The 27240-nt window shown below is 38.4% G+C and overlaps 1 protein-coding gene across 9 annotated transcripts in view; it reads right to left on the minus strand.

Annotated features, from left to right (window-relative positions):
• Nucleotides 1-27240, minus strand: part of SPTLC3 (serine palmitoyltransferase long chain base subunit 3) — a 125363-nt gene that overhangs the window by 70757 nt on the left and 27366 nt on the right. For 8 of the 9 annotated variants that reach the window (XR_003535877.1, XR_003535878.1, XM_027693367.1 and 5 more), the window contains 3 exons: nucleotides 8610-8801; nucleotides 6896-7050; nucleotides 5912-6060 (listed from right to left, as the gene is read on the minus strand). Coding sequence is in view for 7 of the 9 variants with exons in the window: in XM_027693367.1 (XP_027549168.1) it covers nucleotides 5912-6060; nucleotides 6896-7050; nucleotides 8610-8801 (496 nt within the window). In the remaining 2 variants the exon portion in view is untranslated. The remainder of the gene's footprint in view (nucleotides 1-5911; nucleotides 6061-6895; nucleotides 7051-8609; nucleotides 8802-27240) is intronic. The other variant, XM_027693368.1, reaches the window with a different exon arrangement.

Raw genomic sequence — 27240 nt, forward strand, 5'->3', positions numbered from 1 at the left:
AGATCTTTCTGGTTTTGTTTCTTTTTCTCCTTCTAGAAAAACACAAGGTTAACAAAACTTACAGCTTAAATCCAACTTCTTCACGCCAAAGCCTGGATGGCAGTACCTTAATTATCTAAATATTTGCATAGATAACATCATATATAGGAGATATTTTAGGTTTTAAACAAGTCACACAACCCTTAAGTTATTCTGGACACCTTCAATTCCACCTGACAGAAGGTGGACTATCCAGAGCTTAATCTTGCTTTGCAAAGCATACTTCTGCAATGGTGAAACACCAGGAACAAACCTGACCCTTTGATCATAAATTGGATAAGTTATTTATGAGAGGGTAGGCACAAAAAGGAAAATGATGTTAGTAGGAAATGACTAAAGAAAATTCCTCTCATGTTTCCTAATTTATACCATACCCCACCAGAAAGTAGCCAAGGTTATGAAATATATATACACACACACATATAAATTCTCATTTATGTGGTTGTATTTTTCCTTAAGCTCCTACTTGGAAACTGTAAATTATGGGAACATTAGTTTTTTATCTCTTTCTCTTAACTGAAAAACAGACCATTTATTTGTGTTTGTTCAATATTGAGTTTAAAACAAGCAAGCCCTAACTAAAGCTTTTATGAAGAAAGAATGAATGGAGAAATACATATTTTTACCTTCTTGAAATGGTGGTAGAAATTTATACTAGGCCTTAAAACCCAACAGAAGGAAGTGAAGAGGATGGAGCTACTTTTGTAGTTTAAATGTTGGCACAGATTTTCAGATCTGCCTTTTGGAAATCAGATCGCAATCAAACAAAAAAAAACCCCTCTAACGAACAAAAAGCCCTACAACTGAGTGCAAGTTAGGTGTTAAAGGGTGATCTCCTAACCGTGCCCTCCAGAGTGAATCACCCTGCAAGTGTTCTGTGCAGGCTCCATCTTGTCTTTTGGTCCAAGGCATAATCACAGGAGAAGGATTTCAAAAGGCAGGAATCCTGCTTGGCTGCTTAAGTAGCACTAATGATACATTTGCTCCAGTTACTCATGGAGATCATCTCCATAAGGAATAATGGGGAGTTAGATAAATAGAACATTGGAACTACCAGCTCTCCATGTGACAGTCCTGTCACCAGCCCGGTGCTAAGCCTAGGAGTGGTCAGGGCATGGTAATCTGCCTTATCTTAAAAGATAAAGTAACTTTACTGATTTTATTATCATCTGCAAGCAGCAACCGGGAGACTAATTTGCCTGTTTGTCAATAATTTTCAGTTATGTTGCTTAGAAAAGGCTGACTGTAAACACAGAATGACAGGACGGGCTCAGACAAAAGGCTTGTGAGTCTGCCTCCAACAGTAGCCAACTCAAACTCCAGCCATTAAAATACATGGATTTGCATGGGAAAAAAGGACTTCACATTTAAGCTGTCATTCTTTCATTATTTTTCCACTATATAGAGGGAATACATGCTACGTCAAATTTATTTAGATTCCTATTTGCCAGAATTTTTTATTAAGCTAAAAAATAATACTTTTGAGAGGCAGATTAAAATACATAAAATGTAGTACAGAGATTTTTTGGAGGCAGCTTACAATAAATACCCTAACATTCCAAACACTCCAGTTACTCGAATAATTGGTGTCCAGTTACTTATGGAATGAATCATAGAATGGTTTGGGTTGGAAGGGACCTTAAATACCACCTAGTTCCAACTGCCCTGCCATGGGCAAGGACACCTTCCACTAGACCAGGTTGCTCCAAGCCCCATCCAACACAGCCTTGAACACTTCCAGGAATGGGGCAGCCACAGCTTCTCTGGGCAACCTGTGCCAGTGCCTCACTACTCTCATAGTGAAGAATGTGTTCCTAAAATCTAATCTAAACCTGCCCTCTGTCAGTTTAAAGCCATTCCCCCTTGTCCTGACTTCATGCCCTTGTAAAAAGCCCCCCTCCAGCTCTCTTGTAGCCACCTTTAGGTACTGGACGGCTACTTAAATCCTTCAACATTTTAAGAATTATTGATTCAGACCCAAGGTCTATTCCTGAAAAACAAAACTTCAAGAAACTAATCAGGACATGAAAAAACAGGATGTATAATGAACTAGTCAAAGAGGAAAAAAAATCAACCTTTTCTGCACCTACAGGAGAAACTGCTGCTGACAAAAGCTGTTTTAATTTAAATAACACTCATGGTCAATTTTGTCAGATATAGGTGCAGATCTCGCTGTATCCTCCCATGGCATCTCACATAGTTAATGCAGCATCTTCTCTGCTGGCTTTGATAAGTTTAACCTCCCCAGTCTCAGATGTGCTCAGAATACTCTTACCATTCCAGGTGAATGGTCCTATCCTTCCTCCCAGCCTGCCCCTCTGACCAAGAGGACCTTTCTCCATTCTACATCTCCAGCTGCTCTGAAATTTTCTGAATGATCTTATTCATGCTTAAATTTTTGCCACCAAGATCCTTTGGGGACTACTGTCATGCCACGTACCACACAGAACTGAAAAGTATTTCCCCTCTAAGCAGACCCATCATCACTGGGTTTTGCCTTCTGCCTACCATCTGCAAACAACCACTTTCACGCATTCACCCAAGCTACTTCTCATAGAAGACATGCCCCAGGCTTATGTGCATCTCTTTCTTGTTGATTTAAGTATCTTCCCCTAATACCTTTCTAGTCTTAGTGTACTCAGAAACACCGAAAACAGCCAGGTTACTGCTTCATTACTTCCTTATATGCTACCTTTGTTGTAAATATTGCCCAGCTTCATAACAATACCAGTTTGTGTGTGTTCCCAGTTCAAGTCAAATTTGTATAATGATTTGCTAGTCAACAGGTTCACTATTAACAATTGTCCACTAATGGCTATAGGCATGTCATTAATAACATAAATTAATATTAAACAACTAATTACATTAAATAATGCTAAACAACTAGTACTAAATGTACCATACACACAAAAAAAAGTCCCTTTTGCTCATAATCCTTCATCTGACAGTGGTCTTGTATTGATGTCTGGGGTAGAATGAAGGCAGGACAAACATATATAGTAGTATCCCAGCTTCTGAATAATTGCAGCTTAAGGACATCCTGATCAGATAACATTTTGTGTTTTTCTAGTTACTATCAAGGATCTCTCCTCTGCATGTGGCCAGTGTCCCTGGGAATGCAAGGGAGTGTAAAGTTCTGGCATCTGCAGGTTCCTTTGCAAAGAGTTCCTTGGGTCTGCCAGCCTCCAGTGTGGAGAGTTGCCTCCTGGATTTAGATGAAAACCTTCTACCAACTTCATACAACACCCTGTAGATCTGGGAGTGGCAGAAGCAATGAAGATTTCTATAATTTCTCCCTTCAGGCTCTTTCTGAGGCAGATGACAGGCATTTCTGACAGCTGAGGACAGCAAGCTCAGTAGTTCTTCACCCAGAAGCTGTTTGAGGCCTTTGATGATCCTTTTGGCCCTTCTCCTGCACTTTCCAGTTCTGCTAAATATTTTTGATCAGAACTACACAGAGTACTCAAGACAACAGCAAACAGCAGCTTTATGCAGCATACTAAGGCTCTGTGGTTGGCTTTCTGTTCACTTCCTAATAATTCCTAGTGTTTGATTTGCTTTCTGACCACTGAACAATAAGCTAATGCTTTCACAGAACTACTGTCTAGAACTCCAAGATCTTGCTCCTAAGGGGTAATAGCTAGCTCGGTCTTAAAAAAAAAGAAAATATTTCTCTTTCATATTCAAAATCCCACAAAAGCCTCAGAAACATGTCTTAAATGACACTGTTTACTAAGGAAGTGATTTATTATTATCATTTAAAAAGAGCATAGAATTAAAAATGGAGTGAAAAGCTTTTAATCTTTTTAGGGAGGACAAATCTAGGAATGTCAGCCACTGCTTTTATCAGTTTTAACCATGTTTAAACATCCACATTAACTTATTCTGAGAGCAAACTACCTGCAACAACATTCTGATATGACAGCATTCACACCCACTCCACAGCCTGCACAATTATAAGAGGAGGAGTGTAGGCAGAAGAGCACAAAGGACAGTTTCACCATCATGTATTCTTTCAAACATCACTCAAATCACTTTCACTTGTGTCTTCTTTGTTTTCCCCTCCCTCTGAAATCTTCTGAAAGTAGTGGAATGATCTTTCTCAAAGAGAGATGTTGGTAAAACTCAAACATGCCAGCCACTTAAATGCACACAAGCAGAACAGTGCTTTCAAAGTCATGTAGCTTGAAAACATAAATATGTTCAAGTGCTCTCTTGAATTAAGACCCTGCAGGCAATTTACAGCCTTGGCTCCTGCAGCTCACTGCTTTTTTACTTCAAACCACTTGAGCTCAGCCACACAATAACAACAAAAGTTTTGAAATGTGATCTGCCCAGAAACAAACCCAGTCTGTTCTATTTATGCAGGATGGAGATGACAAATGATAGTTAAAAAAGGTAAGACCTTTCTTACAGAGACTTCCCCACCTCACTTGGAAGTATATGTGTGTATATATTTAACTCAGAATTTTTCAAATCTGTTTGACTGTGATGAGAGCAGAGCTGAGGCAGCACAAGAGGGTAAAGGAGGAAGAAAAGAGGGTATCCACACTATGAGGCTACTTTCCTTAGGTTGTTTATACAGGTCTTGATGACAGACAGGCTCCAACAGAGACAGGGCCAGTGAAGGAAAAATCTTTTAACAAGTTAATTCTTTTTTTGGAAATAAGTCAAGGTTACACAAGTCTTCCATTAAAAAAATTCTGCAAAAGCTAAAGGATAAGTAACACCAACCATAATCTTAGATGTACTGAAACGTTCTTAGACAAAATCCAAGAGCAAAAAGACAGAGAGAAAGCTTCCTTCAATACCTTAGATGACTAGAAATGGTGACCACTTTCAAGCATGCAATTCAGGTTAAATAATATATTGCAGTCACCAGATGGGTCACCTACAAAAGGAAAGTAGGGTCAATCTGTGAACCCTCTCTGAGTGGTGTTATTATTGGCAAATCAAAGCATGTTGACAAGATAAGAAGCAGGTGACAAGGTTCACGTTATTGTTTCATCTGGAAATGAGACACTAATACAAACCCAAAATAAATACAGTGTTTTTTCCATAACATTTCTGGAGGAACAGAGTTTCTTCGAGAGATAAAAACTGAAATTTTTTCATGTTGCTGGATTAGGAAAAAAAGGTCTATAAAAGACTTCTCCATTCTGACAAGCCTACCTTTTTTTTTTTTTTAAGTAACTCCTAAGAAAGATAAAGTCTGAAGAGAAACCACCCCTTGCATTTCTATGGCCTGAAATTTTCTCTGAAATGTAAGCTGATTGTACCATTGGGAATGCACAGCTTTGTGTAAAAATATAAAGTTGAAGGTAACACTACATGCAGCCCACAAACCAACAAAGCAGACAAATCATACAGGATACATAAACCAAAAAAGTCAGATGGAGCCTTCCTGAGTTTATTCCTTAAAGGCACACAAGAAATTTCTATTTTGCACCAATAATGTCCCATAAAACATTTCAATATGGTCTTAGAACATGGGATTAAAAAAAATTATGTAAAAGCTCATTTTATTTATCTGAAACTTCTGTGTGTGGTAACTGATATAAATCTGTGATGCAACTGATTTGCCCTAGAACAGTTCTTGAAGTCTCTGTGTGGTTTTTACTTCTTTTAAAAAATAAGCCTGTTCCTTCCATCATTAAAAATCCCAGGCATTTAGTTTTGCTTTTCCAAAAATCAGTATTATTTTTCCTTTTGAAAAATATCCTCATGTGATAACAAATAAAACACAGCATCCCTTTTAATTGCGAAACAACTAATTGCTGATGCGATTCAAAGTATCCGATTCCTTCAAGATATCTGTAAAAATAAGCATATAATTACAGAAACCTTGGTGGCCATCCAGCTGTTTACTCACCCATTTCTTGCCTGGTACTGCAGACTCCCGTCCCATACTTTTCTAACTCTATGGTCACAGTTTTCAAAGCATTAACATCCGTTTCTGCGAAGCCGAGGTAGTTATAAGAACCCATATTGATTACATTCTTGATAGTCCTTCCTGTAAACCTAGAATTAAAGCAAATTTTAAGCAATAGTGCAAATTCCCCTCCAACAACAAGCAAAAAGAAAAAAAACCCAAAATTTTTCCACCGAATTTTGTTTTATTTGGGAATTTATAGTCCTCTAACAACCCAAAGGTTCTTACAGCCTTTCTCTTTTTTCTGGCTAAATACTCTTTCTTGGTCAGAATGTTTTCTAGAAGCCAAGCTGTAGATGCAAATATACTGGTTATTAGGTGAAAGGCTGCTTTTGTGGATTTAAATAAATAAACCAGCCTAAAACTTCATTTAAGGAACAACTTAGAGACACTAATTTTTCAAGCAAATTGCCAACAGCTTCCACAAATTCTTCAGTGTTGTCATACAGACAGAGAAATTAAACATAATGAAAATGTTGTGGGAAACACTAAGATACATTCTCACTAAACTGAAAAATAGTCAACCCACACATTGTCTATGCACTGAATTCCCACAGCTGTTTAATTCAGTTGCGATACACCGAAATCTTCAAGCTGTAATCTGCTTAAAACCCGCTCCCAAAGACTCACTGTGAAAGCAAGAAGCCACATTCACGCAACGCAAGAGATTGTGATTTAAATCCTAACCGTGGGATACGAGAAATTTTGTTGTAATATTCTGAGTAAAGGTCTGTCGTCATAAATGAAGCATCAGCAGTTTTACTTGTGCTGACACAGCCAAACAAACCCATTTGTGATTGACTTGGAAATCCATACTGCGTTTCCAAACAATTTCAGAGGAAAAGGGTCAGACTGTCAGCAATTTGCAGATGTACCAGAAGTATTCTTTTGAAGCTGAGAGGTGCAGAGTGTAAGATGACTCACCTAAATGTCCAGTTGTAATCATCTGTAACACGTTCCATGAGGTCAAACTGTGGCCCAGGGACACTGCAAATTGGCCGGTTCCAGTTATCCCGTATTCTCATATAGAGGTTTCTGGTGTAAAAGTTCTCAAAATCTTGATAAAGTGGCACAAAATCCTGGTTTGAAAACATGCACAGGGTTATGTTGCTGGGAAAATGTCTGCTTCTGTACCCAAGTCATTCCCATTAACAAGGAAAAACGGATTCATTAGTAAATAGAGAGCTGTAACAGCCACATATTCCTATGTCACACACAACTCCAAACATCAAGTATCTTACTTTAATTATTTTGAAACACAGTGTTGGATTTTTTAAGGAGTGGAGTTTTTTGTTGGTTTTTGTTTGTCTGCTTGTGTTTTTAAATTGGGTTCTTTTTTTGGGGGGGTTGTCAACTGTTTTGTTGTTTTTTTTTTAAATGGTCAACAAGTTGGTTTAACTCTCCATTTATATCTTGAAAGTTGGAAATGGAAAAATTAAAGATTCTTTCACTTGGAGAAACCAACTGCTTCAAATTGAGCATCTTGCTATGTGTGGAGCAGACTGCAAAACTAGGATAAACAACTCATTACATTTCAAGAAATGCTGGATACATTAGATAAAAGCTACTCCAGTGTAAGCGATCTGGGCATTGCTGGCCTAGACTAGACATACAAACAGCCAGTTAAGACAACTGGTTTGGTTGACAATTTCTATTTATGGATTTTACTTGGAAATTAAATTAAAAAAATGTAAGGAATCTAAACAAAGTTTTATATGAAACAGGAGTATATCCATGTTGGACACTGGATACGATAAACTGATAAAATAACATGGCACGTAGTTAACATACGTAGGAGAATTAAATGAACGTGTAATCCATGCTGAAGGACAAGAAAATTTAACTGGCACAACAGGAATCAACAAATGGCCAAACCATGATGTGACTTGAAAATGACATTCATTAAGCTGTGCATGCAGCTTTGGAAAGATAAATCAGGAAATTATTTCAGAAATTGTATTTGTAAGAGGAACAGTAACACTATTCCCATTTTCTCTTCATTTTGCCAGGTATTACTGTAAATGATGAATCAAACTGCACAGAGAAAGAGGAGCAACCAAAAATTCTAAACAAAGTTGGAAGGCGGTTGAGCTTGCTAAGGTGCAAGTTTCACTTAGAACTATGTGGGATGAAAAAATTTCTAAGTCAGGACTTGGAAGAATTCAGGCTGCATTCACTTCATGCCAGGACATGATTCCTGAGTGCTCTGTGAGCAGCAGTTCAGGAAACATAAGCCAGCAATTACAAAAATCACTGCCTGTGGATATGAAGGCAGCCAGGTGGGACAAAGGAAGGTCGGGGTTTAAGAGATTTGACAAGATGATATATTTAACAATAAGGCATTCCTGAGTTTTCTTGTTTTGTGGATCAACTTAGTTGCACCTCTATTTCGCTGAGAGTATTATGACACTCTTGGAACAAGGTGAACATCTCTCTAGGCAAAAATCATGATTTTACCTATATATACATAAGAGTACACATGCATATAACTCTACTGCAGTGTGTCATTCCCTTCATCCTTATGCAATGCTCTCTGAGATGAAAGGTGTATTCCTTGTTAGTTCGACAGGTTGCTGTAAATCACTTGCAAGCAGGTGAAAACTCAGCTGTGGATACATAATGTCTTTTTCATACATACTTTTTGTTGTTCTCTCTCTTCAGCAATGTTACGTTTTTCTAGTCCCCAGGCTCTCATAAAATCTCGCAGGTAGCCAAATATTGTTCCCACTGCAAAACCCACGACAGTAAAAACTGCAACATACATTGGTGCCTGTTCAAAGTGCTCAATAAATGTCTTTTTGTAGAGAGTTCCGTTTGATACGCCATTCTTCTGAAAATACAGAACAGAAACTTGTGATTAATACATTTCATCTATTCAAAGCTTATACCTTAGACCTGGAGGCAAATCATCTTCTCTAATTAGCAGAGACATTTAGACCTCACACTGTACCAGCTGAAGAGAACCTTTAACACTGCAGTAGCTACTGACCACTACAAATATCTTCCATTTTCTCACCTCTCCACCAATTGCAGGTGTCTCCAACACCACTCCCTTGTCTATTTTGAAACACGTGAAACTTATGAAGGATTAGCAATGTATTATTGTGTAATTGGACAATTATTTCAAAGGTGATTAAATGGAAACCACAATACTCTGTCTTGCAAGGTAGAGCAATAAAAAGGGAAGGGCAGAATTAAAAACTCACCTACACTGTTCCTGACTGCTTCTGGAAGTCTTGTGCAACCCATTGCAGCAACTAACCTATATACAACAAAATCCAGCCTAAAATAGGGCAGCTTTACCATGATGTTCCTCAGATCTGAGGAAGTATCCCAAACCGTTATGATCCCAGCCTTCCATTTCTGTTCTGATTTCACAAATGCTTTTAATCCCATTTTCAGTGATCTCTCCCTCTTTTAAGGGTACTTAAAAACAAAATAAAGAAGAGTAAAAGAAAACAAAACAAAAAAAAGATAAAAAAAGGAAGAGACACACAGACACCCTTGATTGTAGCAATTAGTGAGCCCATTGTGAGCCAATTCTAAATATTGACAACAGTGTATGGACAAAATATTTTGTCATGAAAATATTCTAAAATTTTCATTCTCAAAGTAAAGAAGCTAAGTTTTCCAGTTGCAATCTTCTCAAACCAACTCATATTCAGTTGGCTCATCAGATTATTCTTTGAAAGAGAGGTAACTCCCTTATTTCTGCAAAATGTGATGGCCCTTACAGTTACTGTCTAGTAACATCCAACCTGCCAATTAAAAAATAACAAAACAGAATCCAGAAAAAATAGTTCCCTCTGTTTAACAAAAAGAAAAAAAAATCCAAGACAAACATTTTCAGCATATTATAAAGCAAGACTAACAGCATATGAAGAAATACCATTAATACATTGCTGCTTGTGGGATGGATGAACTAAAAAAAGTAGATTATCTAGGTACCTAATGTAGCAAGCTGAAATAGAATATTCATATTAAAAACAACTGCCAATTCAGTATACTTGTAAGACAGAGTATTATGGGTCTTCACATTGCATTAAAAGGTCTTCATCTTCAAAGGATTTTGATTTCAGTTCTATCTTGCTGTCCAATTCTGGATTCGTGAAGTTTTTTTGGGAGAGAGAGAAATAAAAAAAAATTAAAAAAGGAAAAAAAATTTAAAAAGAAAAAAAAAGTAAGGTAAAAAGGGGTGTTGGGCACAAGAGAGAAAATAAAGGCTTTGGAGGAAACCCAAAAAGGAAAAAAGTGTTGGTAGGGCTGAACAAAACCACATTTAGACTTTGGAAAGACTTATTGCCATGCAAGGGAGAAGGAATGCAGGGCTGGCTTTCCCCATGTGAGGGTAGACCTTTGAAGCAATGTTACACATGCACTCCTACCTCAAGCTAATTGCTCTTTTAGGGCAACCTATTTACCATGAAAAACATTTTATGAGGATGAGTTAAATACATGGTCAAGTCAAGTTTCACAAGAGTCACAACAGTTTTGTGCACATAGTGATCAGATAAATATTTCAGGATTAAGGATTAAGCTCAGTCATATTACCTTACATCTGCCACAAGCTAAGACCATATTTATGTCACCTATGGAAATTCAATTGGCATTGTAGCTTGATGTGCTTGATTCAATTGCATCAAGATGTGATGACACCTGAGCCCAGAGGAGAGAATGATGTTGTTTCTGTTTATCAATTTTATTAAGAAACACGTTATTGCTGTATATCTTATTGGCAAAGGAACAGGGGAGCTCATATCAGACTTGTGCACTGCAATGCTCTTCTTCCACAATAAAACTCTCCTGTTGTGGAATTCTTATTTCAGCTGCTGCCATTTTATGCAGTCAGTATGACGTGTATTTAAACTTGCTATCACCTGCTATCCTCAATACAAACATTTAATAGTAAATGACATCCATGGTAATAAAATACTAAGAATGCACAGTAGGATGTGATCCACATTCTCCAGTCTATGAATGATGAAACCAAGAGTCTTCAAACAGCCCAAGGTTGGGAGAACAAATTCAAAAAATACAGTGACATCTTGTCTAAAAACTTAAGAGAGGAAAACAAAGAGTATTTCCTCCATCCTTAGAGTTGCACAAAAAAGTAAAGAAAGAGTCTCATATTGGGAATAAGCAAAACAAGTGGATTTGCTGCTTCTAGAAAGTGGTAGGGGCAGTGTTTTTGTGCAGCAATTCAAATCCAAGCACAGGGTAGGGGTGACTGACTGAACATCATAAGAAAGTTCAGCACTTCCAGCCAGCCTAAACAGTCAGGGGATGAATGGTTAGTTGTGATTTTGTGTTACATTACTGTTGACTTCTTATACGTTATCGTAAAGTTTAATTTGAGAAGAAAGAGGTGGATTTGGAGACTGCATTTAAAGCATGTGGACAGTGAAGATAGATGTTATTCAGGTGTTGCTGGCACTGAAATAAAATACAGTAGATTTCCTCCAAATGCCTGAAATGATTCAAAGATCATTAGTTACACTATTACACAGCAGGTTCTTTGCTGACCTGTGCTTTCCCAGTATATTATTATCTATAATAACATCTGCAGTAGACAGTACACTTTCTAGCTCCACATCTTCAACTGTAGCAATGGATTAACCAAGGATTCTAAAAAAAAATATGTACTCTCCCAACTTCTAGCAATTGCTGGCTTTGAGATTTTATAGGTCTGAGATTGTGCTATCATCTTTAATAGTCATCAGGAGATAATTATGAATGTGTTCTTCATTTTTGAACCTACAAATGCTGGGAAAATGAATTGCAACTTTTGCTAATTGATTTAATCTGTAGAAAATGTGTTTCCTTTTTTATAATAAAAAAAATCCTGATAGTGTCATGACAATTTACTTTGACCGTTGTTAACCCTTCAGCTTTCCTATTCACCCAATTACACAACTCATAATTTTCTGTACTTAAATAAATTCTGCCTCTCCATTTGTGTCTTCCCAAACTAGAATAATCTTAATCTGTATAATTCTAGTCTAGTCTCCCTGTCCTAACATGGATTTAAACCCAAAGAGAATAAATAAAAAATTTGATACTTTAAAAATTTCTCTTCACTGTGCAGAGTTCAATAAAACCTTTTTGAGATGCAGAGGAAGTGAATTAAAATTGTATACACACCTGAGGGCACAGTATGGATTTTAAAATGCTTTATCTTCTTTTCTGTTCCTTTTAAAGACTGTTAACATTCTATTTGCCTTCTTGCCACAGTTCGCAGTTTCACAAACATCTCTTCTGATTACATATATCCTTTCTCAGTTGCAAAAATACTTTATTTAAAGCACACTGCTATTTGTGCGTTCTTAGGACCAACAAAGCAATTGTTTTTTATTTAGTGATCTGCAACTTTGTCTACTGCTTTATCAACATTGCACACTGCCAGTGAGAAAGTTCTGTCGTGTTTTTCTTGTTCAGGCCTGATTTTTCACTAACCCAAAGAATTCTGTATTGTCAACATATTTTGTCACCTATTTCTCCTCACCTATTTTTCCAGACCATTGGTGAAAACAGGAGAGAGCAGAGGTCCAGTAAGTGATCCCTTACTCCGTTCCCTGCATCTCCCAGGTCACCTTTTCAAAAATCGTTTATTTGTAACCCCCAATTTCTCTGGCAAAAAGGCCAAGTTAAGCAGCAGCCCAGTTACTCAGCAACTTCATGTTTGGCTTCCTTTAAAAATCTTGAGCAAATACCCTTTTCATACCCTAATCCACATTTTATTGACTCGTTTTAAAAATTCTGCTGGCATTCCATATCAAAACAGTTTCTCAGTAGCCTGTCACAGAGTAAGAATGTTTTCCAAGCAGGGGATCTCTGGGTGCAGCATAAAGAGACCCAAATGTAGGAAGGCTATAGATGAAATTCAATCAAATGGATGTTTTGCCATGGAATTTGACAAATATAGGATTTCACTGACTTCTTGGAAACCAAAAGCACAATCGGGGTATGCAACTTCGGTGTGTTGAGTCTCTGCTTAACTGGTTTCCCATAAGACACTGCAACAAGAGAATTTCTGGGCAAGATTTTGATGCCAAGGAAGTCAACAGGAGTGATGCCAACGCAGTGAAGTCAGCTTGAAGTGCAGCACCTCTTAGATTCCCATGTTCTGTAGCTACCCAAAGTATTTTGAAACTCTCTCATAATAAAGAACTCCTTCCTAAATGCTTTTGATTTTTTAAAATGGAGAAATTAACTCTGACAACAAATCTAACAGTGCTATTGGAATGATCACCAGGATAAAATACTGAATCTAACGGACACACAATCTTGATTGAAATAGCTTGCTCTAACAATAATGTAAGATAATCTTGAAGTCTATAAAGCACACTCCTAGCAATACCATTTTAAGAAATAGTTACAAAATATATTTGCATTGGCAAAGAATAATAATAGGATAGCTATGCAATAGCATGAACAATACTTAAATATTTGTTCACACTACCCTTACAGTTAGGAGATACTTTCTCATTGCATTTAGGTCCTGCAGCCTCTGGAATTGTGCTATTTGGCATGAGCCAGGTTTGCATCAAGGGGAGAGTGAAGAATTGAACAGCACAGACACAGTGTACAGTACCAAACCTGTCTGCTGACCCTGATTAATTTACCAGCAAAGAGGTAACCACTTATGCTGGCACAAGTTACGAGTAAACCCATGTGAACGGAGTTGCATCAAGGAAACTGAGACCCAAGAACTTATGTTTTTATGCAAATCTTTCTGTAGAGACAACAAGCTCTAAAGAAGCCCAGAAATCCTAATCTGCTTTTAGAAACCTCTCCTTAATTAAATATTTTTCAGCTATTATGTCCACTTCCAATATAGCAGCAGTAGGTGCTGACAGGTATATCCTTGAAACAAAACTACTGGGAGAACAATAAAGTGTCTTTGAATGTAAGTGCCCTGTGAGGAATAAAATCTGATCCAGAAGCAGATGAAATTTTATTTTATGCATATTTCTAGATCAGATTTTATCAAGTTGTTGCATGTAACCTATTAAAAAACAATGCAAGCTGGCTGATCTACTTAATGCTTCCCAGACAGATATGAAGAGATAAGTGTTGAAAACTGTGAACTGACAGCTCAATATCTACCAGACTTCAAGATGACAATGAAAATCTTGAGCAAATTAGGACAGTGCATTCCTACAGCAAAAAACTGATGGAAGAACAGACATAACCACTGATGCAACATCTGATTGATTGCACATGGTTTGGTTCTAAACAGATGTTTCCTCCCCAGCAGTTGAAGAAAAGCGTCTGGGATAGGACCCTAAATGGAGATGATTTTAGATGTCCTAGGACATGTGAGACAGTCACATGGAGAAGAATATAAATATCTACATAAATAATGACATAAATAAATGACAGGACCTTTAGAGGCCTGTGACCTTCTGGAGCAGAAGATGAAGATGTGGTACTATAGGGTTCCACTTCAGCCATGAGAAAGGTATGGTCCAGCTGAACCCCACTCAGGTCTTCCCACTGGATAGGCACGGCTTGAAGCGTCTGGTGTGCAATTCTGTGCCATAATTACTGCATTTTCCCCCAAATCACCTAGGTATCCATTAGAAACCAGGGGGTTCTGAGTATGACTGTATGCAGTTCCCAGGAGAACAAAAAAAAAAAGGAAACTGAAATTATGAAAATCAGAAGTTCCCTATAATGAACATACTAATAAACATACTATTGACACAAACATAGATTACTTCACAAATTTCCTAGCAATGATATCCTTCACTTTAAGTGTGTGGTTTCTTTTCTGGAACAACGTATTTTAGATCTTACAGGCTCAAGTTTCTAAACCATAAACCAAAAATGGCTACATGGGGAATTCATAGGTTACTGAGATATACAGACAAGACTTATATTAAAAATAGTTCTGAAATTTCTAAGTCTAAGCCTAGAAGGTGCTAAAATGAAGGTCACAGCCTCTCGCAACGTGACAAAGCCGTGAGAAAGTATAACCTTCATACAACAGAAACCATGAGTAACAACCAAGCCAAAAAAACTTTAGTTCTTATCAGTATGTATGCAGAATCCTTGTTTAGAATGATTATTGATTTCTACTCAAGTTTCAAAAAAAAGGTATACCAGGTAGTAAAACGATCGATAAGGACTGAGAGTAAAAATCTCCAAGACTGTCCAGAAGGTTTAGGAAATATAAGACACCTTCAAAATAACCTAGGAATCCATGCACTCTTGAACTTGCCAGAGATTTAGAATTTAACAACTTGGAAACTCTGAAGAGTTTGCTCCCTGTAAACAGTATTAAATGCCACTTGTTCTGTTCTGCTGCTTGAGGTTTGTATGAAAGCTGGGTCTTCACCATCCTTTTCACAACCACCAGGAAATGGCTTTTGATTTGTTAATCAACTGTCATCTAATTACTGACTAAAAACATGCAGCCTCTCTTCAAGACAGCATACTACCAGCAAACACCACAAAGGTATGAAAAGACAGGATCCTCACCTTCCAGACTTGCATAATCTTTTCAGCTGAACACAAGTTAAACTCCAACATATTCATCTTGCAATAATCCTTTCAGCCCCAAATAACCAAGTCCCACAACGCTGACTATGACACTAATACTATGGAAACACAGATGTGAATGACAAATGCATTAGAAATACACTGTGAAATAGAAAACATTGTTATGTAATTACGAAAGCAATACACATACTGTATAATTTTCAGACTAACCCTTTACTCTGATGCTGAAATAATACTTTTGAGTGTAACATGGCAGGTTGGGAGGATACAGAAGACTTACTCATAAATAATGTTCACGAATAACATTCAGCATGGCAAGAGTTCCAAACAGGATGAAATATGAACTCAGAAAGTACACATTTCATTGTATTAGTTTTGTACGTTTTTATGCAGATATTTATATTCATTCAAGAAGTCTCTTAACCTGGTATATCAGAATTTCTAGCCCTGCACACAATACAAGCAACAAGCACTCGAGCATCAATCAATGTTTAATTGCAACTATTAAGTAAAATGTCTAGTGTGTGCAATTTTTGTAGAACCTATAAAAAACATCAGCACATCGTTTTATCTGGTATGAATTTAGTCCAGCAAGTAGAAACTGCACGTTGCAGAATGGCCACACTACAGCATTTCTCAAAAGAAAAGCCACATACAACTCTTTACAGCACAGACTCAGGACAAATGTGAGTAGCAAACCATGAAAATGCAATTTGATGATGGGAAGAAAAATCTTAGAAAACACTATTTTGAACTTCAAGTATAAGAAATTGCAATATAAACCATAATAGCTACTATCCAATATCAAGTGACTAAGGTACTTACATCAAACAGCACAAGGGGGATAAAAAAACCTGTATAGTAAATTCTTTTCCCAATGGCTTTAAATCTATACATTGCAAGCAATAATAAGAAACACTAGAAAGAAAAAGGAATATGTTTGCCTTATACAACTATTACTCTGCCATTACTCCCAGAAACTTCCAAGTGACTCAGCTTAATGTAACTAGGAAGGCATGAGGACAAAGATGGAGTTTAATAACTTCAAATTATTAGAGACAAAGCAATGAAGTTCAGTACCCAGAGAGGTACTTATAAACACCAGAAGGTATTTCCAAACCTTACAGCAATTACAGGATAGAAAGCCAGGCATGTTGGATCAGAGAGAGAAGAACTGCATGAAATGCTTTGGTTACAGCAATCCCAACATAGTTCATGGTATCAAGTTGCAGAGAGTGTTTGCTGTGATTTCCAAAGCTACAGCATTCACACTGCCTGTGAGAATCAGAATATCTCCTGATCATTCAAATCCTATGGCTTTGGCTTTAAAAACAAAAAAACAAACAAGATGATGATGAAGTGGTAACACTTTAAAGGCTGCCGGTTTCTGCACATCACTGGCGATGATCTACTAATACTTCTTCCAGAAGTGCTGCAGCATTTAGAAATTCATGGATCTCACATACATTTTTGATAAGAAACTAATATTTGTGGAGATCAAGACTGCAACTGAATGGAAAGATACTTGAGATGTTCTAACCAGACTGTTAGTGATTTTGCTCAGTGTGGATTCTGAGTTAATATCTACATGAAGCAATCCACCAGCTCAATTTTCTTCATAGTGAGTTTGCAAAGAACAGTAGAAAATGTTCTAACTAGCCACCAAATTCCTCTCCATGCAAAATTCCCTTGTGAAGAAAATGCTATATCTTCTGCACAAACTTGCATAATCCTCATTGGATCCCAGACCTTTTCCCATTATATGACACAGCTTCAAACAGGGCCAGGATTTTGCACAGGTAACAAACAGAAGAAGTTTAGCAATGAGACAAACATTCCCTGTCAGAATGGATGTGGCCATGGATCCTGGATGCCAAATACACTACAAGCTTAAATCTTAATGTGCTAAACCCCCAGAAGCAGTCTCAGGCCATCCTTGGTTCCTGAGATGACAGCACTTGTTTGGATAAACTTCCAGAAGGCATAATACATTCCTTGTTAAAGGAACACAAATCTAATTTACAGTTTTCCCACTTCCTACCTGAAAGTTGCATATAATTAGAGTAATTTGCACATTATTCTAATTATTCTGAGAGTTATGTACACGTTAAGTTGAAACTGTGTGCCCTCCATTACTGCAAGGAGTAACATATACTTCAGAAAGGTGATGAAAGAAAAGTCATTGCCAATTTTGTTCATGCAATCAGAGTTTAGCTGGATTTATGCTACCTCCTCCAAGGTAATTAACTACTTTAAAATGGTATTTAAATACAGATATCTTGGCATACCACAGATGGAGAGGAAAGAGAGATATAAAAAATTCCATAATAAAAACCCGTGACAATTTAATGATGAGGAAAGCAGAATTTCTCCAGAACAGCTGAGAAAGAGGCAATCAGATTTGTGTTGCTAGTGTGACAAGTAGGGGAACTAAAAACTCAGTAGGAAGACGACCATCTGGGGAGACAAGGTCCATCTCTGAGCTAGGATATTAATTCAGCACCAAAAAAGAATCTGAGGGTGAAAAAAATTCAGAATAAGTTCGTTTATTGCACAGCAGATAGGTTTGTAGGACAGAAGATTTCGAGGAAGATGAGGAAGACAGACATCCTATGAACACGTCAAGAAAATTAATAGCTTGACACCTTCAAACACAATAGAAGCTGTCTTAAGCAAGAAGATGCAAATTCACTTAGTCAGTCATTGGGCAACGTGGCAGCAGTGACCATGGCATAATTAAAGTCAGATGCCCTTTACCAAAGCCAGCATCACAACTGTGATCAAATCAGTGCACCATTTAATTTAACAACACGACAAGAGCTGCAACTCACCCATAATCAAATTATCTTGAGAGAATAACAGGAAGTTTACAGAGTAACCCAGATTCACCAACTTCTTCCCTAATGCAGAAAAGTTCCATAGTTTAACCAACGACAGCCAAACACTTTTGGTTTTTTCACCTAAAAATCTACAGAAACAGTACTATCCATTTCTAGCTATTTTTTGGTTTGAAAAAAGCCAAGAAAAGGCAGTTTCAATCTGTTACGATTGAGTAATGCCCACCTCTATACCTGTGAGTAACTCACAAGTGGACTTTTCCAGGTACAACAGTTCTGCAAGAGGCCATTTCTTCCCATTGATTTCAATTTCTGCCTTGTACAACTGGAAGAAGATCATCTGAGACTTGATGACTTCCTAATGGCTATTTAATTGTAATGATATTAATTAATTTTTATTAAATTGGCTAATCCAGTCTTAGAGCTCAAACCAAAATAGTTGTAGTCTACTCAAATTGCTTGAAGATCTATAAAAAAGAACCAAGAAATAAATTGGTGCATGATTTTTTTTAGTATACCATACATTAAAATGCTCTTTATAAGTTGTTCCAATAATCATGTAAATCATAACATTGGACACGAGAATGGCTGATTAACCTGAACCTTCTGTAACTATCAGGTTTGCAGAAAAACCCCTAAAATAAATGCTCTCCTTAGGTTTTATGGCAGACGTAGACAAAAAGGAAAGTCCTCACCTCACCATGTACTAATTTTCCCTGGCGGATCCAAATCTACCTAGAGGAAAACACCTAGAGCCTGTGGTTCTTGGCTGAAAAGACAGAGGTTAGGAAAAAGGAGCACACCAGAAATTCAAGAGACAAAAATCAGGCATAAGAATACTGGGGGAAAGGGGTGACTCAAGTATGTCTTGTTGCTTCAGCAAATGAAGACACCTTTTCAAATGCACAGCAAGAAGCAAAAAGTCACTTGAATTGCCTTTGGATTGGATCAGTTTTAACCTGTTTCCTAAGAAAGCGATGGCCTGTGCCCTCATGTGACCCCTTTGTGTGCAAGAACCCCTCTATTAGGTTTTGAGCTCACAGACCAATTTCAATCAAACCTGATGAGGCCTTCAAGATACAAAATTTCCTGAAACCTTCAGGAAAATGTGACCTTGATAGTGCAAAGGGATCCAAATCCCTGAACTGGAGGACAGATGGCAGTAACTTAGCTCTTTAGTCATTCCTGGAGTGAATTACACAAGCACAAGTATAATAATCCATGAACCAGCACCTATTCAGGTCTGAAAAAGGTTGAGCACATTCTATCTCTTGCCCACCTGGAAAGCAAGGATGTGGTAGGCAGGCTGGGATGTTCTGGGGTGGTAAAAGATGCTGAACATCTTCTACCACCTCATGGGAAAAAATGGTTGTGGACATTCCTAGAGCCTTTGTCTTACCTCCAATATTATTTCTTCCCTCATTGCTGTGGGGTAAATTAGAAGACAATACTCAAAACATTGCTGCACTTCAGAAGTAATTTCAGTAGACATTAGGGTATCTTAACTCAAAGTTTTGATTTATACCGATCATAAAATGGCAGAAATCAAGGGACTTTGGAAAAGCAGGAAATGGAACAGCAGGATAACAGATTTCATGAAAGCACAACTGTATTCAGAAGTAGCAGGCAATTCTACAGGAAGCAATATTAAAGGTAAAAGGAGTTAGAAAAAAATCCAGCCATTCTTTTAAGAAACTAATGTTAAGGGCAAAAGGACAAACCACTCCAGAGCTACTAAGCAGGATGCAGGTTCTCAGCTGAAGTTCTCCATCCAGCTTCAGGCACTGCTTTTTGAGAAAGAAGAGATGAACCAAATGGAGAGAGCTGGAAAAAGAAGCATAAAGCCTGGTCAAGTAAGTTATGAGGAAAGAGTGAAAGAATTTGAATTGTCTGTTCTAAACAGAAGAGAAAATCCTAGTGATTGGCAGCCTCTGAGTCTTCAAACATGTAAAAGGTAACTGCAAGAGGAAGAGGGTAATCTATGCTCTGATAAGCATCAATAGGCTTAAATCACAGCCAAAGTGATCTAAATCAGACATTAGAAAGAACTTTCTATTGATAAATTCAGTTCAACGTGAAGCTAGAGCAATGGAAGTGTTCAAGATGGACATGAACAAACCCCTGGCAGGGACATTTTATGTATAGTCAAAGCTAATATTGTCCAGCAGAAAATAGCAGAAAGCAGCGATGTCAGTTTTTATGAAATCCCAGAACAGAGTGGCATAGCTTATGGGCTAAGAAGGCTCCAGAACAGCTTTCAAGATATTCCAGCATAAAACTAGCCCTGGATAAAACTGCTTCTGCCTTGTTGTACAGAAATGGACTAGATGACATCCCAAAATACTTTTAAGCCTCATGACCTATTTTGCCATTTACCTGATGTTCAGAAACCTCAGCATGACATGAAATGTGGAACAGAAAGAAATAAGAACTTCTACAAAATCAAGAACTGTGAATATATCTGATACATGTTTTCACAGGGTGAAATGCAAGCAGCTAGAGAGAATCTCTGAATCACGGATGCTGGAAGAAGCAAGGAGGGGTATACAGAGTTTATGCTTAAAATTTAAATAAAATTAATATTACTCTGTTGATATTTGGAGAACTTAAATCTGTTCAGCACACTTTACAAATCTGGGAATGAAGTTCTGCCTAATAAAGACCATATAGACTTTCCCCCCCCTCTTTTGTGGCCAAACAAACCACCCGTGTTATCTTTATCCGACCAACATCTTTAGCACCATTCTAGTGTATCAATCCTTTGAAAGATATGATATTTGGTACACTTATCTGTGCCTGTGCTCCTAAATTTGGGAAGTACTGAGATGGAGCAACAGTACTTGGAAAAGCAAACACCAGGCAGGGCCACCTAGAAGGGATGTGCTGAAGCTCTGATCAACAACACGCTCTCCTGAGCTACCTGACATCTTTCAGGAGTGACAGAGGATGCCCAGACACCAATGTTACTTCTTGTCAACAAAGGCCAAAAGGAAGGCTCACCCTCTCTAAAAGGGAACACAGTTTTAAAGCCCATTAAAATGCAAAGATTTTAATCAGTAAAATAGTCTCCTACTTGGAAAAAAATAAGTTGCTGTTTAAACTTTACATGATAAGCAAGTGACAGTGAAACTTCACACAGAAGATAAATAAACCTTTTTCAGAAGACCTCATGTTTCACCTTTACCCTTCCACATCTGCAAAGAAAAAAATAAAAAATACAAACCTGAGCATGAGATAAATGTTGTGTCCTTCTATAATGGCTGCTACAAATATATTTGTGCAATGAGGTAAATGATGAGCAATGACAAAAGGTGCAGGTGTATCTCTCAAATGCAATGGAGTGAGGTCTCAAATTTGTTCTGACAACTTTAGTTCATGCAGTAATTCTCCTGAGAAGGTGAACTACATACTTACATCCTACCTTCTAGCAGAGAAAAATATTATTTACTTCCAAGGAATGTCCACATGTGCAAAATAATATGATCTCACATGTCCCATGGTAGAAATCAGTTAATAAAGAATGAATAAAGTTCAGTTACAATAGAGAAAAAAACCAAACAACAAACTACCTGAGGTCTCATGCCTCTAAACTCCTCACAAAATCTGTCTAAGGAGACACTCCTGTAGGTAAGTATTTAGATGTTTCAGACATATTGCTGTACAGTGAATTCTGAAACAATACTAGTGTACTCTGATAACTCCTTATTTTACATTTTTTCCCCTTCCACAGGGAAGGAAGCTCTGCACTCCCCTCATTCTCAATATGAAATTAATCACCCTAAACTGAATTAAGAAATTTTATGTGCCTAACTTGACAGCTCCCTTATGGACTAATGGAAAACGTTAGCCTGTGTAAAAACTCAGTTGATACAAAATCAAGAATCACCAGAGGGACACGCAGAATAACCATCATAATTCAAGAATATGCCCCTTTGGGGACCAAATTCATACCAGATAGTATGGTTGCCTCTTTTTTCCCTACTTTTTTTTTTCTTTATTTTCATGGATCAAAGCTAATGTCTTAAAGCATAGCAGCTGCTAGGAAACAGGAAGCATAGTAAAATACTATTTGCAGTGCCTACCTCTACATTTTTTCCTGCATTCTGCTTAGAAGGAAGGAAGTGGAAGCCCTCAGAACAAAACTCAGGTAAAGCTGCCCCAAGGCACAATCCAGGGTCTGTCAGTGGGGGAATACAGCTGAGGCACTGTGAGCTCCAAATAAAACACAACTCAGTATTCAGGAAACACAGCTATGGCCATCGGCACAAGGCTGGAGAGAAACTTCCAAAAAAATATGAATTTTGCTTTCAGAAAAACAGAACTGTCAGCTGCAAAGCCTAAACTACATAATTAGCTTGGGTTACCTGCTTAAATAATTGCTTGAATAGGGGAGGACCTGATAGTTCCAACAGTGTCTCTGACTCTTCCCTTTAACCAGCAGTGCTTCCACCCCAGGCTGGCAGGAGATCACACATTATTCCCTGCACTGCCAAGCTACACTCCTTATTCCACAGTCAGTCCATGTGGCAGGTGCTTCTGCAGTGCCTAAAGGCAAGGTCCTGCCTCAGTGACACGCAGGGGCTCCTGGCTCCCAGCCCGAACAGGAGCTGGCAGGTTTGGGAGCCGCTGCCTGATGCTGCTTTATGAATGCAGGATACCTTGGCAGTACCTTCCCTCTGCAAGAGGCAGTGGCTCTGGAATCCAGGTCAGCTCAGTCAGAGGAATGGTCTGGCTTGAGCCTTGCCCACATCCACACAGAAAAAGATGGCAATTCATATCTCCATCCCGCTCTAGAATCTAATTCCTGAAGTGCACTATGAGTTCTGGCTTTAAGTCAGGGTAAGAGAGAAATGAGTTTTTCCGTTTGGATGAAGGTGGGTTAAGGTAGTTCAGATCAAGCCAAATGCTCAATACAGCTGTGTCCACTGGAGCTGTTGTGTGGAAATGATACAGAAATGTACAGTGAAAGGCTCTGGCTTCCCTGAGGGACCTTGAAAGGTACCAAGAAAAGGTTATGCCCAATTCGGGAGAGTCAGAGAAACGCACGCACAGAGATTATATCACCTCATGTCAAATATTGTAAAACACAGGTTCTGTTTGGGTAGTTTACTCACAGGTCTGCCTTGCCCAATGCACTTCTGCTTCATTTTCACAGAATCTCTATAAGAAAGAGCATGGGGTAAAATCCAGTACCCTCTATTATTTGTTAATGAACAAAACATGCCTAAAGAATTGAAAATGCAACTGTCAGACAGCGCAGTGGTGAGTGAAGATATACAGGAAGGTATGGAAAAGAAAGATAATTATGCTTAAGGCTCTGGAATGGAATGTCAAGTCTTTAAAGTATCCTCACTCAGGTGCATCGCACCATGTAGGTTATTTGCATTAAAACAGAACATAACCTCTAGGGGAATAAATCCATGCCAGGAATGGAAAATATTTGACACAGGCATTCCTGCACTGTCAGGAGAAAAGATCACAGACCACAGAATTTTGAAATATTTTTATTTTCTATGGGAGCCATTCCAAAAATCTGACCGCTTAGTTTGCAAGGCAGAGTGGAATTATTTCTAAATTCCATATATGTCCATATATGTGTCTCCATAGTGAATTAGAGTTAAGTGCTACCAACTTTCTTCCTGCATTACAAATCTCAGTAGAATAATGTGGAAGCCTTGCATTCCTACACAAAAACCTGCAACTCTATCCTCATTTCCTAAGATCCATCTCAGTCGCACACATAGCCCTCAAATCTGCTCTTGGTATCTTAAGAGACACTCTACAGAGGAGACCACATTTCCCCAGAAATACTACAGTTCAATTTTGGAGCTGGAAAGAAAATTGTAAAAAAGTTAAATATATCCTTGAAGAATGTATGACAAAATGGATTAAAGCACTCTTACATGCTCAGACAAACAGAATAAGTGTGTTGCAAACGGTTACAAAAGAGGATGTGCTGGAATTCTTGTAATTGGGAGTATGAAAACAAGCTGGCATTAGCAGCCACTGCTGCTTCTGTTTTAACTGAACGCTCAATCAACACTGAAGTATTTCATTTCAGAGTGATAGTCAATACACATGCTGGCTGTGAAATAATTCATGTTTCTGCAGCTATCCACTTGTCAGTCTTATTTCTTTGCTATTTACGAAAAAAGAAAGGAACTAAAAAAGATAACTCCCCTTGAGACTGCAGTTGCTTACAGGTCTACATGTTCCCCTGCTCGTGCCATTCCTTCCCTTTGGTTCCGTGCCGTCATCCTGGCTGAGATCACCTGCCACAGATTCAACCCATCCACCTTTCACCTCCTGTTGGCTTTCCCTCTCTGCCCTCCGGCCACGCCGGCACCCCCAGCGCTCGGCACTTCCCTGACCTAGTTCTCACAGCGCATTTTGCTCCCTGGGGCGGCTCCACCTCACTCCACCCCAGCACCACCACGCTGCTGAAACCAGCTCCTCCTCCTCGGGCCGACCGAGCGAGCCGGACTCTCCGGTCCCACCACTGCTTTATCTCGCTCCCTCGTTTCCACCCGGACCGGCTGACTGTCACTCGGGAGAGAGCTCTTTGTCCCTTCATTGACTAGCACAGATTTTACTGACTTGGGCTCACTGAAGGTGAGGAGGAGTTACAGAAGTTCAACTATGATTCCCTGTCCCTGATACTGACACTGGAATGATTACAAATTGTTGAATGCATGTATGTCTCATTCCCAAGGATGTTTCTCTTGTAACAGATATGAAAGTGAGACCTAAAGCAAACTGTTTGTTTATAGTTGTAACCTGCTTGGCTTACAACATAAGCAGTTTTATATCCAGCTGATGAGTACCCTTCATATGGAAACTAACCAGTATTAGGTAAATTAGATATTAGGTAGTTTGAGAACTAATTTCCCTATTGCAAAAGTGACCACTATCCATACACAAGGACCTGTTTCTGGAAGCTTCAGGGACATCCTTCCCTTTCAAAGCCCTGCATGTGTATGCATTTTTATCCCCCCCAACCTCCCCATTTAATATTCTTTTCAAAACACTGCATCTTTCAGTGTCCTGGTAATGTTCTTACCTAATCAACTGTTAAAACACTGTTGATTATGAGCTCTGCTAAATCTTACATGTTGAACAATATGGGCTGAAAAAAGAGCCAAAATCAAAAACTTCTATTCAGTTTTGCAATGATCTGTCAGAAAATGTGACTAGATAAAGCACAGGTGTGTCTGCTTGGTTTAATCATGGCTAAATGAAGTTAATAAAGAAACAACACTCCAGCAGCTGCTTCAAGTTAAGAAAAACCTTTTTTTCCAATAGCATAGAATGTAATACAAAATAATTTACTTCTACAAGAAGTCTCAAGAAATTATGTCAGAAGATTTATCATCAGACTTCATAACGCTGTTTATCATCATAATCTCATAGATAAAGCTGTTTCCTATTCCAAGAAGGTATACTTGGCAAGTATGATTTACCACACAGGATCAATGCCCATCTCTCAAACCTCTGCTGAAATGCTGCATTGCAAACTCTGTGTGAATCCAGTGGAAAATTCCTCTTTTTTTTTTTTTTTTTTGCCATACAGCTGAGTGGGCATTTAGCACAGCCCCATACTGTGCAGCAGTGATTAAATGTAGCCTTGAAATGTTAGCCGTAAGCCAGGAAGATGTACAGGGCTTGAAAAAAGAAAGAGAGGAATAAGCAGCAATCAGTGGAGCCCGCAACCAAATTATTGTCAGTCAACCATGGTAGGTAGTTACTGAGAAGTGTCACAGTGCAGAGACATTTTCATTAGCTTCTCCAGCAAAAAGTCATTCAAAGTAACAAGAAAACTAAAGAACCCTCAAACCATCCTCAGCCAGTCTTTTCAGGCTATGTTTTAAAGCCACAAGCCTTTCTTGGATATCTCCTCAAGAGATCTTTACTCTTTCCACACTATTCAAGTAATTCTATGGGCAGCCCTGAAAACCAAAATATTCTCATTAAGATCATTTAAATCTCAAGGTAGAAGGAGTCAAAGCCCTCTAAAATGCTTCACCATCAACCTCCAGCCTGAGCTTACAGAAATCACCTGTCACAGAGTGAGAGTTTGTATTTCTGTCTTTAAGCCGACGTTCTGAAACACAGCTCCCACCGGAATGCTGGTGCTGAGCAGGTGAGATCCTTGATCAACAGGAGGTGAACTGAAATTACACAGCCTTTGTGGAAAGGGTAAACACCAGCCACATGAAAATGATGAGTTGGAAACTGCTCACCTTTGGACCAGTCTGTTCTGAAGATGAAGAACTGATGCCTGACTGAATTAGAGTGGAATTACAGCAAAACAGTAACATTTAACGTGAACTCAAGTTGCATCTGTAGGTAGACCGATAGAAATGTCCCACAAGAAATGAGACCAAGACACAGTTTTCCATCCTGGCTTAGTAGCATCAACTAGAAGGAGATAGGCAACTGCTTTACACAACACTGATGACAAATCACTGATATTTGAAAAAGTGGGAAGACTTTGATAAAAATCCCTGTGACTAAAGGTACCCTTAATAGACAGTGATTCTATGTGTGCCAAGTATTTTACAAGGAGAGAACAAAAAAAATAATGCCTTTATCTCAGCAAGTTTACAGACTAAATAAATTCCAGAGAAATACAATGATAAGATAGGCACCACGCAGAAATGAATGAGAGCAGCAGTAAAGAGAGCACTGTGAGCTCTGGGAATAATAAATTCTGGGTTTTTATGCATGTCTCATGTTGGCTGACTTTAGTGTCAAATAAAGAAATGCACTGACAGAAACTTCCTTCTTTTTTTGGGACATAGATCAAATCTCCTTTCTTCTGCACACTCTCCAGGGCACAGGAGGAATGAGTTCTCACTGCAACTTCTCTTTCAGCAGGGAATGTGCAGGGCCTTTCTCCTGTGCCCAGCTGCCTACTCAAGGAAAGAG

Source organism: Neopelma chrysocephalum, unplaced genomic scaffold (genome assembly GCF_003984885.1).
Source record: "Neopelma chrysocephalum unplaced genomic scaffold, ASM398488v2 Primary Assembly neopelma1_91, whole genome shotgun sequence".
NCBI classification, from domain to species: domain Eukaryota; kingdom Metazoa; phylum Chordata; class Aves; order Passeriformes; family Pipridae; genus Neopelma; species Neopelma chrysocephalum.